At 44.3% G+C, this 13,164-nt stretch overlaps 1 protein-coding gene across 1 annotated transcript; it reads left to right on the top strand.

Moving 5' to 3' along the window:
* Positions 1 to 1,160: 1,160 nt before the first annotated feature.
* On the top strand, positions 1,161 to 13,164 carry LOC121600139 (protein twist-like). The gene is made up of 2 exons (XM_041928466.1): positions 1,161 to 3,067; positions 11,514 to 13,164. Exons 1-2 carry the CDS (start codon positions 1,596 to 1,598, stop codon positions 11,755 to 11,757), a joined length of 1,716 nt encoding a protein of 571 aa, XP_041784400.1. The 5' UTR covers positions 1,161 to 1,595; the 3' UTR covers positions 11,758 to 13,164.

Genomic DNA, 13,164 nt, shown 5'->3' with positions numbered 1-13,164 from the left:
TCTGTTTTGTATTAAATTCAGTTTATTTGTAGCACATGTTTTGGGAATAGTGATATATTATGTCATTTTATTTAGCTTTAGAATGATTGTTAAATCTCAAAGCTTCTTTGGGGATACAGAAGATTTATAGTTTACTGTAACAGCCAATAAAATGATCAATATAGTGCATTATATGATAATTTGTTATATACACTTTTGCGCTAGTTAAAATGTTCTGAAATTTCAACGCATTTAATTTTAATTATTAAATTCCATATCCATCAGAAAGGCTAAGTTCTGAAGACATAAAACTAATCATCGTCACTTATCAAACTAAATGATCTGAACTAAACTAAGTCTGACCTAACAAAAAAAGATGAAAAGAATACAGGTAGAGCTCAAAAGAAACTATCATAAACTTTGAGAAAACACGAGAGTAAAAGAAAACTTAGAAGAAGAATTAGAAAAATTAGAAGAAACAAGAAAGTTACGAAAAGAGAGGAAGAGAGTAATCAATATCAAAGAGATGATAAAAATGGTTAAACAACCTGAAACAGGATAAAAGAAGATCATTGAAATGATTTTAAACTAGGACTAAAGGCTTTAGACAAAGTGTTAAGTCCAAATACGGTGGCAATTTTCAATGAAATAGTTTCCAATCAATTGTTTGGAGTTCATAAAATGTACAAAAATATTCACTAAAACATTAAAAGAAAAAACAAAACTAAATAAAACATCTTCGACCAAATCAAACGATCGTTCGGTTCAATTTTGCCGCACAAAAAAAAACCGTTAACAGTTTGAAACGCTTCATCGCATCACTGCTACACGTATCAAGATCGCCTCACTCTGTCATCATCAGCCTGATGGCAAAAGATCCGCAAAAAAAATCCTGCCATCTAGAACAACTTCCACAGACACAGAAGAAGAAGAAAAACGGAACGATCTTTACACGTTATACATCCGTAACGTAATTTCGCTTTGCTCTGCTAGTCGTGCTCGTGTCACTCTCTCTCTCTCTCTCTCTCTCTCTCTCTCTCTCTCTCTCTCTCTCTCTCTCTCATTGCTACTCACACTGCTTCTCGTTCGCACAAAAGTAGTAAGCGAGATGCTGTGATCCTTCTTTGCGATGATCGGTTTTCCCGCTTTTCCGTGTTGCAGTTGTCGTACCATCGTCGTTGCTCGTGCTTGCTCGTGTTCCTAGGTACCGATCGATCTTACACCAGCAAAACGCGTCAGTTGGAGGTTGATCACGAGCGTGAACGGATGTGACTGACGGTGACGATCGTGTTTGAGTTGAGTGTAGGATTGTCGCGATCGCGCGCGCGTATATGTGTGTGTATTACGAGAGCATAGCGCAGTTGGTGTTCCCTAAAATAGTTTATGTGAGACTTTGTGTGATTGAGTGACAGTTAATTGCTTAAATTGCTCCGCTTTGATGCTATTAGCTGGCGCAAAAGGTGAAGAGGGAGTCGTTTTTTATTTGTGTTGTGGGTGAATACTTTGTGCGTGAGTGTACAGTGACCCAGGACGAGGACTGTCTGTGTGTGTGTGTGTGTGTGTGTGTGTGTGTGTGTGTGTGTGTGTGTGTTTGTTAGTGGGCTGCCCGGCAAACTATGTCCGGTGAACGTTCGGCCAACTCTCCAATGCTTATACTGGACATTAGTGGAGCCGGTGCCGGTGCTGCGCCTTCCAACACTTCACCCTACACGATGAAGAAACCGTCCTCCAACAACGTTTCTCCAGCAAAGCTGAAAGAGGAACAGTACGACGAGGCAGACAAACAGCAGCAGCAGCAGCAGCAGCTGCAACAGAGCCCATTGGGTGTAAGATATCATGCCGCAGCTCATCAGCAACATCTTCAAGTTCGCAATCTGCCCGATCTGCATCCAATCCATCCGGCCACTGGTGGACAGCATCGAGAGCCTCATGACCAGGACGGCCATCAGAACCCAGATTTTGGTGTGCTAATGTCCCAACCGACCTCCACAAACGCTCCAGCGGGAGATGTCCCTACCTCGCACCCGGTTTACTTTTACCCAACCCCAGCGCCAACGGAGACAACGGTCAACTCGCGCGTTGCCTTCCCAATGCTCCAGAACTACGGCGTCCAGAACGTGCTGGAGCAACCGCAAACACAGCCAGCGCTCGACACGTTGCCCTCCATCCTGGCGACTTACTCTACCTCCTGCGAGAGCGCTAAGAAGCGCCGAATGCTCGATGCGGACTATGACTACGAGTTTGATCAGAGTTCACTCAGCCCGGATGGTTATCAGCCGGAAAAGCGGACGCGCTACGACACAAACTACGGTGGATGGGCGTACGCTCCTGGGACGCCTGTGCCGCAGGAGTACAGCCACTCGAACGGCCCACACGCTTACGGTGGTAGTGAGCTGCTAATGTCACGTGCTAATGGAACGCACGGCGGACACGCCATGAACGGGCTGGATGCGGATGAATCTTCCTCCAATGGGTCGTGCAATGTGACCGGATGCCACTGTGAGACGATCCAGATGAAACCGATGATGTACGTATCGGAAACGGCGGCTACTTATGAGTCATCGGGTGTGGTTTACTATCATCCAGCTGGTCATCACCATCAACATCAGGAGCAGATGCCAACGATCGTACCTGCTCATGCCGCGATCGATACGACACCAACCCACAGCCCGATCGGTGCCGACAGTTCCCTGTCCGTGTGTTCCGGCTCTCCCCTAAAGCTGGACGAATCGAGCTGTTCGGTGGGAAAGTATGGGCAGGATCGAGCACAACCAACGACCGTCGCCATGCTCGAGCCTACGGCTGGCGAGCAAGCGATCTCCCCTACCAGTACGAGCGGCGCCGACCCACAGACCGTCGGTGCCGTGGGTGGAACCAGCCGCAAACCACGTGCCGGGCGTATCCGGAAGCGAAGCGTGAAGGAATCGGTCAGCTATCAGGAGGTCCAGAGCCAGCGGGTGATTGCGAACGTGCGCGAACGGCAGCGCACGCAAAGCTTGAACGAAGCGTTTGCCTCGCTGCGCAAAATCATTCCAACGCTGCCGAGCGACAAGCTGAGCAAGATACAGACGCTCCGGCTAGCTTCCAGGTGAGTTTTGGGGGATTTGTGAAAGAATTGAAACAAATTAAAGGGAAATGATGAAATATGTATGCTGGGTGAAGTGAAGATATTAACGAAAGTTTCCAGCTGGCCATTCAGGCAATCTCTCGACCTATGAAGACAATTTTCAGGACTATTGGATGGGTGAAATCAAAGTCATAGGTTGAAGAATCTTAAGTAAACTTAAGGTTATAAAAAGCGATCATTGACTTTTCGGACCTTCTTTGCCGTTAAAAGCTTTTCTGGAATATTCTCCCATTCAGAATGATGGCTTCGCCTGACCCACAAAAACTTGAGGTTTAGTTTGTTATTTTTTAAAGTGCTTTTAGTCTCTCAAGCGCTACTAAATTGTACTTTGATTTAAGCAGTATTTCTCATGGTAGCCTCCTAAGGAAGTTTGAGCTCTTCTAGGGTTTGGACTCGTTCCACGATTTATAAGGCGTTTCCACACAACTGGTTGGCCCGTTCGAATTTAAGAAAATCCTGAAATGATGCTAATAACTGTGGGAACGTTTAAGAACTACTCACTTACCTACTTACTTATCCGGCGCTACAACCGCTTTGCGGTCTTGGCCTGCCTCAGGAGTGTCCGAAACCGCTCACGGTCTCGCGCCTTCGTCTTCGTCAGTCCGTTATCCCGGCCTTAATGGCGGACGCCTCCTGGCGAGCTTGATACGCTCCACGACAGCTGAGGTCGCCGTACATCTCGTATAGCTCAGCATTATAGCGGCTCCTCCATTGTTAAGAACTACACGAGAAATGATTAATATATCGTTTAATATCTCCAAAACAATTTGAGAAATGGTACAAACAGTCCCTAAAAAAACATTTTAAAGACTCTCTTTGCAAACCTGAAAAAGATCATTTTCCGTTTTCAGTAGATCATTTTTCATTAGTCAAGGGCATGTAGAAACACTCCACAACTAATTCAACGGGATGATTAAATGACATAATTTCAATTGATCTAAACAAAGTCTTAAAACACATTGATAAACATATTTAAATTGGGTATCCATTTACATTTTATACACAATTTTACCATCTCGCTACCATGTAAAGCAAAATTAGTATTCCCCTTTCACGATCATTTCCTTAACTCTTTCCCAAAGCTGCACGTGTGGTGCGAATCGATGAAAAATGGTCACTTTACGATCATTAATAATTCCCCATTCATATGATGCGACCGTCCCAGCACTCGTCTCGGCCGCTCATTTGTAACTATCGCAGTGTTCCTCGTGAGAATGTTAATGTTTCGGGTGGAAAATTAATGTGCCACTGCGCGCAGCGGGCACACACAACGCACAAAAGATAAAAGCAGCAACGATCGGGTCAAAAAAGAAAAGCGAAAGATAGATGGATGGAGATCAGCACACAGGGAAGGGCAGGGAAGGGGGGAACGAAAAAGAAAAAAAAGGCAAAGTATCCGGCTGCTGGGCGAGAAAAAAATAAATAGTCACCCCGGCACACCCGGCACGAAACGGCATTTTCCACGCGTCAGTACGGGAAAATGATCAATGGATTTTGATCGTGCGAATGACATGTGTACTGGCAGGCTGCTGATGATCATGGTGGTGGTGGTGGTGGTGGTGGTGGTGGTGTGTGAAACTTTTTTGCGACATTATTAAATTTCAATAAGAAACACCGGTATTGGAGCTGCTCGATCGATCGGCTACGAAGTCGACTCCACACCGGGTGCGATTGATTTATAGCGATCGTTAGGATGGGAAAATTGACGTACACACAAAAAAATGCATATTTAGAAATAAATTATGTCGCCTTTTCCTGCTGTCACTGTCTCTAAGCAGTGAAAATCGTATTATGATTTACAACACACGCGCAGCACCACGCACACCAAGACAACCAATGATTGGAACGATTTATGAAGATACATATGATCGCGCTTGGGGTAGGTAAAAAATAAATAAATAAAATAAAAACGTTTTTGCTTACGCCCAGAGGCTAGGCAAACGCCATTCGAAACCATATCAAAGCGGCGGCAACATTGCGCCTTGGGGTTACGCATTCGCGGCGCAAAGTCATCGATTTCACTTTCGATTAGTGTCACGAACGATCTAATGCTCATTGGGGGGATTTTGGAGGGGAGCGACCAGGCCGTTCGGTGGAGACGCCTGGTCGTGGAAGAGCTGTGGGCAAACAGTGTTACATTTGGCAGCAAATGCGAGACGTTTGTTTGCTCATTTATTTGGTAATAATTTTCAAATAAACAAACAAAAAATGGAATGGAAGAAGCCTCCATTTTTGACGATTTTTGCACACAAAATGATTACAAAATGTGTTTGAAATGATTACAAAAACACTCTTTTCCCCTTATCTGCTTCCCAAGCGCCACCAATGGTGTCATTCTTTTGCCCATTTTTGTGTTGCTCCTTTTCTCCTCCACTATCTGCCAAGTACTTGCACCGTACACAAAAGAAACTAATGCCGCCGGTACCGCCGTACAACTCCGGCCGCATCCGTATGGCGCATCGGCGTGTGACAAGTGCGACATAAATTAAAAACGAAGAGCCACACACACACACACACACACACACACACACACACACACACACACACACACACACAGTGACACGGTGAGTGGATGATGGAAGCACACACGATGCACGCAGTCTCGCGGGGGAAAGTGAGGCGAAGAAATTTGTTGAAATTTGAGACACCAAACAAAAACGGGACAACCGCAAACGTAAGAGCGTTTCTCAAAAGCCGCGACTGGTTGGAAAGTGCGTGTGTGTGTGTGTGTGCACACGCAGTGCTGGATAGGATCAAACGGCACTGGTTAGTGTTTGCTGGGGGGCTGAGCCCTTCTTGATGACTTGAGCGGCAAGAATGATCTATTGCTTTATCCTCTTTTTTTAAGTTTATTTCTTAGCGTCGGTTCGTTGCTTTACCTTTTTTTTGTTCGTTTTATGCCAACATTGGCAAGAGTTTTAATTGTACCGTACATCCTGTTTTGAAGTTGTATGTTGAACTATTCATATGAGAGATTAGACTACGTGTTTAACCGATATTATTCACATAAAAGAGAGGATAAAACATTAACTGAAGACTTCATTCTCTATTTCACCAAATCCAAAGCCTACCTTGGTGATCTTCGTTGACATTTTTCAGCATTTCAATCTTTAAACAATACTTACTGCAATTTATCGCCAGAATATACATTGTTTAAAGACAGTTAAAGTCGCTCTTCAGAATCCTCAATTCCCTCCTATTAATTACCAAAGTAAACAACTCCACGCCTCAAAGGCCTCAATAGCACAACCAGCAAATCAACGCCGGCAGCGCTTGCTAAGACCCACTTCACCACGAATTCAATCGCTAACGATCTAATGCTCACGATGGATGAGTGTGTGACATGATGATGAGTTTGATCGAGAGTGTTTATAGCGCCCACCCGCAACCCTTCAAGTGGTTCCTACGACAGGTCGAGTGTCGATCAGACGCGCTAGACAAAGGCAAACACACACACACACACACACACACACACACACACACACACACACACACACACACACACACACACACACACACACACACACACACATACACACACACACACACACACACACACACACACACACACACACACACACTTTTTATAGACGTTGTAGAGCATAGCACACACGGAGGCACATAAATTCTATCATTCTTTTGTGCGCATACATCACTCACACACACGATCGAATGGGGAGCCACCGTCGCCACAGGAGTGTTGTACACACTGTCGAACACATGTGTTGCGGAACTTTGGTGGGAAAATCGGTCGCGTTCCCGCGCTCGAAGGTAGCGCGATGATGTCATGGAAAGCAACTGTACAGAGGGGGAAGGTGGAGTGCAGGACCTCCATCGTAAGCCTGCTTCCAGCCCCGCCTTGCTCCAGGAAATTACGCAGAACAAAGAGCAAAAACAGTAACAGGGAGCAAGCAGAATGGTGGTAGAATGGTTTGCTGGGTGAGCGATCAGCGAGTCGGGATGGGGTGCTGGATCGCAGCCCGGTTACTGTGGGACCGGAGATTCCATGTCCCTTGGGGCAGGGGCACAACGAAAAAAGGGGAGTCGTGTTTTTTTGTTGTTTAAAATGAATGAGTTACGCCATCTTAATCCGGGGAGTTGTGTACGATGCGATACGCGAAACACATGTGCGTGCGGAGTTGTTGTGGTAGCAGAAATGGAGAAGAAATAGAGAGACACTTTAAGGGGGGGGGGGAAGAAAGATAGAAAAGTGACGCTCATCAAGCAGGTCAATTTGGGGCAATTATTGTTATAAAAATTTGGAAGAAGAAAAACACTCACATCTTTAATAGCCTCATAACAAAAAATGGCCCAAAATGGCCGAAAAGCCACAGTCCACGACACAGACCTGAAGAATCCGTTCACATGGTAAGCACTTTATACATAAAAAAGAGACAACTTTGCTTCACTTGTTTGGAGAAGTTATGCTGTTTATGGTTGCAAGTAGTTTGCAAGAATTTCACAACATGAATAATTCGCTCTCGCTTACACTCCGGCTTCGCTTTCCGCCCGTTTGAAAAGGCACGCTGACACGATGAGTGACGCGCTGGATGGTGGGGCGCAATGGTGCAGTGGTCTGGCAGTTAATTAACTTCACGTTTTTATGGTAAACCGCAACGAAACGCGTGTAACGAATGAAGGAAAAAGAACGGTGTAAGAACAGTAAAGTACTGTTATACATAGCAGCTTATGCAAACATTCGTAATATTTGTAAGGGTTTACTGGGATGCTTTTATGAGACAAACATTGCATCGATCGGAAAGCATTATTCGTTCTCTCTCTCTTTGTCTGAAGAATGTTTGTAACATTCCAATCGTTTTGGAAGAGCATTATGGAGGACCTGAAAACTTGTCTTTAAAGAGTAATGAACGGAATCAGATCTGCTCATAACACCCTTTGTATGATCACACCCTGGATAATGATCACACACCTCCAATAGACAGCTTAACTAAATATGCTTTGAAAAATAGTCTTTTTCTCTGCGCTTGGTAGTAATTTTTTGAATCAAATATGCAACAAAAGGAAGCAAAACACTGATTAATGTACTTCAGGTTGTGAAGACACAATTATGTCACCGAGAGAGATCAATTAGATCCTCAAATTTGCGTCTTGAATAAGACTTCATCAATAGACAATCAAGACAATCTTCAATAGCTACGTTTACTACAATAAATCAGATTACAGTAGCTTTACCTTGAAAGATAAAGCGATCGTTAGACACAAACGTTGACGGTCGCAATAAGAGCTTGGACGACCTAACTCTAATTCAGAGGTTCTTCAAGCTATTTTGGATGACAAATTGACCAAAGGTGATGATCCTTTCTTTAATATTGAGTCTGAAAGTTATACATTTTATTCCAATAATAACTCTACATATAGACAACAGCAAACAAAAACACTTGTTGAAACACTGCCCTTTACATCTTACAACGATTCCTTCCTTTTGTCTGTGTCTTGTGTCGAAAGTAATTAGACAACCATCGTGCACACAAATCGATTCCCCTTTGCTTTGTTTCATTTTCCCCGCACTACGTACTGTCATCACGTCGATCCCGTCTTGCACTAGGCTCACTAGGGGGAAGGTTAAACCATCGGTCTATAAATTCGTCCCCTGTCAATGTGTGTCAAGGGGACGCTAGGACGCACCCATTGCCTACAACATTGCCTTTTACGCCTGCCTCAGCGTTTAGCTATCAAAGTCTTAGCTGTCAGGGGCGAGAAGAAAAAGGGGGGAAAAAAACGACACGAATCATAACGAGCGATCGTGGTGTTACTCGGCCCGATCGCGCACTAAAGCGATCATATCCCGCCGGGGCCTGCGAAGTGGCTGACGAAGTGAAACGATGTGAAGAAAGCCAAGCATCGGACGAAATTTATCACCTTCCTCGTGAAAACTCCTTTCACACAGTGCGGTGCGTCACAGCAGTACCTGTGACACGACCGGCGATGTTTCCGTGTGCTGGCTTGTCTTAGGTAAGGAACCTACAACTTGTCTGTCACGCAAACGATCGAGGTCGATCCTTCTGATGGAACATAAAGATGATTATCCCCACAGGAGTTTGATTCGAGCCGGGGCATTCTCATACTGGCCGACTACCCCTCAAGAGACAAATGGTTGATGATTTCCGCGGGAAAATTCGAATCAAGCGTGGAATGAGTTTTTGTCGTCTTTTCTTCATCACGACTATACGGAGAGGGTTTCTTCTTGCGCTGAAAAACAAGTGTCAAAAACGCTCGAGTCTCGCTGCGAGGTACGAGCAAACGTCGCAAGGCGGAAGAAGGCGAGCAGCTGGCCTGAACCTTACACCATCACCGCAGAACGGGCACGGAACGATCAGCTCGATGATTGATCGCTTTACACACCACCGCCACCGCTGTTGTAGAGAACGGAGGGTTGTGCCTAGTGAACAAGATGAACGGTTTTTAATTGACTTTTTCGGGAAGTAGTTTGTCTCGCGTACGGACCATTTTTCACACCATTCTTCGGTCACGCCACTGCGCGCTGCCTGCTTCCTTTGTTCTGTGCAGGAGTTATGCGGTTTAATTAGCTTTTGATCGGTTTATTTGGATTTTTGGGAAATTTTGGAAGCCGATCGCTCACGGGAGTGGTGGATATTTATTATCTTAAGCAAGGTAGCATCAAGTTAATCGGTTTGCAGCGTTGTTTATTATTTCTTTAGAATATTTAATGTGCTCTCGCTGTACTCGCGCGCGAGAGTGTAAAAGACTCCCTTGCCTTTTATTAGTTTCTGGCCCACTTGGAAGCATAAAAAGCCGAGCCAAGCCGGGGAGGCGCAATTCAGACACCGCACTCTGTCTGAAGCTGGCCGACATTTATAGGTCGGTGTGCCGGTGGCAGTAGGCCTGCTTCATTTCCGGTCGCTGTTAAAAGTGTCGCTTTATGGGATGCAATAAATTTGGTGAGGATGCCGTCTCTGCCGTCTGGCGTCTACTTTGTCCAGCTTTGTTCGCCTGGCCCACGGACGGTAGCAGGCAGATGGTAGATGGGTTTGGATAGTTTGGCTGGCAAAAATGACTGCAAAGACTGGGAAGATCGGTAGGTTTATGAGTCAATGTCCGCAAAGCGGCAAACACTGGAGGTGCTTGGTAAAATGGGTTTTCATTTAAAATGGGACGCTTTAAGTATGGTGGATGTTCAAAGATGTTTAGTGTTAGGGATTTAAAGCCTCAACAAAACATACTTATCCAAGCAAAATGTTAAGTATGAGTTCATTGCAGAAGTTATATACAAAGCCACTTTAGTGCTAGGAACCAATCTAAAACAAATAATACAACATTTAAAGCAGCGTTGGAATCGAAAACGAAGCCTTTACAACAATGTTATAGCATTGGTAAGAACAGAGACAGCAGTTCAAATATAGTCCATTACCAAACCTGATTTAAAGTCGATGCCATCATAAGCTTCAGTACAAGCAATATGATCTAGTTATTCGTCAATCCATGAACGACACTTAATATAAACAAACTGAATAGATCTAGGATTGGAACTAAATCGAGATCAGGTGCTAGAATCAGATATAAGATTAGTTTTGAGACTGCCCGTAATAGCTGGATAGGAACAAAGACAATACGCACGATTACAATAATAGGGTGTTGAGTGACTTCATCCAAGTTGAAATGATCCAGAATTAGTATGATCAGGAGAAACGATCACGACAAAGATATTCACCAAACAGGGACATACAATCAGGATCAACGATCATGATCTTGCTAATATCATAGTAACTACTTTGATGATCATACCTCATCCTGAATCTCTGTAGAACCCAACGGAACCAACGTCATGACACGTCGTGCAAAACGTAACCTTCCGTAAACTCCCAAACAAATGTAAACACCATTCCAAACTTCCCCCAAACTGCCATTTTTCCCGCACAAAAAAAAAACCCACCATACAGGAAATCCACACCAAAATTCCGAAACCTTTTGCTTGGGCAAGAGAGAGCATGCAAAAAAAACCCAATCTTTATCGCTCCATCCGTTTTATGTGAAAAGGTTTAATCCAATCAGCCGGGTTCCAGCCGGGTTATACCCAAGGGTCGCAACGATTCCGAAAACCCGAGTTCATTGCCCGTTCCTTTTCAAAAATGGCGATCAGCTGGCCGTAAGACAGGGGGGAGTGACCGAGTAACAGGATTCTGGTGGGAAATCCTGTTATTCTGCCTGTTGCTACCTGTGTGACTTCAAACGAATTCGAAATGGCCTTGCGGCGGCGGCGACGACGTACCCGCAGCAATGGACAAAAATGGCGTTCTGGAAAAGGGGATGGGCGTTTGTTTGTTTGTTTGTGTTGTGTTCATTAGCCACCTGAAACGTAAATGGGTCTCGCAGGCTTCTAATGCTTCCCCTTTTTTTCCTTCTCTCTCTCTCTCTCCTTCGTTTGCAGGTATATTGACTTCCTGTACCGGGTACTGTCCAACAACGAGATGCCGGCGATGCGCGAGGAGCACAAGAATATGGCCGTTTCCGGTGGCAATCTGCAGTTCAGTGGCAGCGGCATACTGGCCCACGAGAAGCTTAGCTATCTGTTCAGCGTCTGGCGAATGGAGGGCGATTGGAGCAACGGATCGGCCGGTGGCGATGGTGTGGAGATGGGCGAGAGTGGCGATGGTGGTGGTGGCAAGGAATGACTAGACGGGCGGTTCCGGTTTCGATGAAACCGGAACTACAAAGACAGGAGGTAAATGGGATGGGCGGATGAGTGCCTTATTATAATAGTTGGTAAGGTATTATAACGTTTAACGTTACGATTTCGGTTTCGGACAGGATCGATTCTGTGTTCCATTACCTCGGATCTTCGCGATCACGTGCGATGCGGAGTGGAAACGAGGGTAAAGTAAAGTATTATATGTTCGTAAGAGAGAGAGAGAGAGGATGTTGACGCTCTTTTGATTTGCTTACAATCATTTGCTACACTTTCCAATAGTTGTACAAGGCTTATGAAAAGTCAAAGTGCGAGAAAGAGAGAGTGAGAGAGGTTATCACTGTGCAAAACAAGTAACGGCTAGTTTCCAAAGAGCATATTAAGATTAAATAGAGATACAAGTAAAAACAAGCTAAATCCTCTCCATGACATAAACGAACAAACTGAAATGTGAAGTAAAGATCACAGAAAAAAGGATGTAAAAGGTTTGTTAAAACAAACAAGGAAGAAAGAAGAACAAGAGCTGCAACACACAGGAAAACAAAACACATTTCCATAAGATTAAGAGAAGAGTAGAATAAGTTAAATGGAAACCTAAGTATAACATATGAACATAACATAAGCCAAACGAAAAAGGTTTGCGGCATATGTAAATGAAGTCGTATAACAGTTGTCGTATAACTACTCTACTTGAGTTGTTCTATTAATTTGTTTAGTGTAGAAAAGCACAATTTTATATTCCAACTGGCTATTCCTATCTTTATGCATTTACTTATCTCGTTTGCTGCATCTCAATCGACCCAGTTCGGCCTCGACATTCGAACGGTGGACATGATTGAGCTTGGAAGTAGAACAGACACACCCAAACTGAGGAATTCGGCTCGTAACGTGCTGATATACCACGAGTATATGTAGTGCATGGTTACGTTAAGACCGATTCAATGTTCTGTTTGTGTTCGGTTTTCAGTTCTTTTAGTGTACAGTTAAGCTTAATGGTTTCAATTCCTACATTTTCAATGTTTTGTTTAGAGCTTAAGTTTTTGTTTTTTAATGTTATTTGTTAGGGGTTAATAAGCTTAGAAACTAATTACTATTAAATGCGTTTGAATCATAAGAATCTTCTATTATACAAGCAACTTTAGAAAGAGTGCCACGTATGTATCTAGAATCGTAAGCAGAGAGAAAGAGAGAGAGAGAGCAAACGTTTCAACAGTAAGCCCAGCTCAGCCAAATTCCAATCGAAGCTAAATTAGTGTCTTAAGTCAGCAATAGGTCAGCACAGCACCGCGGTGCCGTAGTGTGAGTTGCGATTGCATCATCTCCGCCCCGACCCCCTTATGGCTACATACACACTTGCCACTATTCCGAACACAGTGCGAGAATAAACTACCTA

This window comes from Anopheles merus, chromosome 3L (genome assembly GCF_017562075.2).
Source record: "Anopheles merus strain MAF chromosome 3L, AmerM5.1, whole genome shotgun sequence".
In the NCBI taxonomy this organism is placed as follows: domain Eukaryota; kingdom Metazoa; phylum Arthropoda; class Insecta; order Diptera; family Culicidae; genus Anopheles; species Anopheles merus.
Note: the sequence above shows the minus strand (reverse complement) of the source record. Positions and strands in the feature narration are given on the sequence as shown.

Excerpts from the sequence above, each read along its gene's own strand:
- LOC121600139 (XM_041928466.1), top strand. The coding sequence starts at position 1,596 with ATGTCCGGTGAACGTTCGGCCAACTCTCCAATGCTTATACTGGACATT. Across the intron at positions 3,068-11,513 it reads ACGCTCCGGCTAGCTTCCAG|GTATATTGACTTCCTGTACC; the intron begins GTGAGTTTTGGG and ends CTTCGTTTGCAG.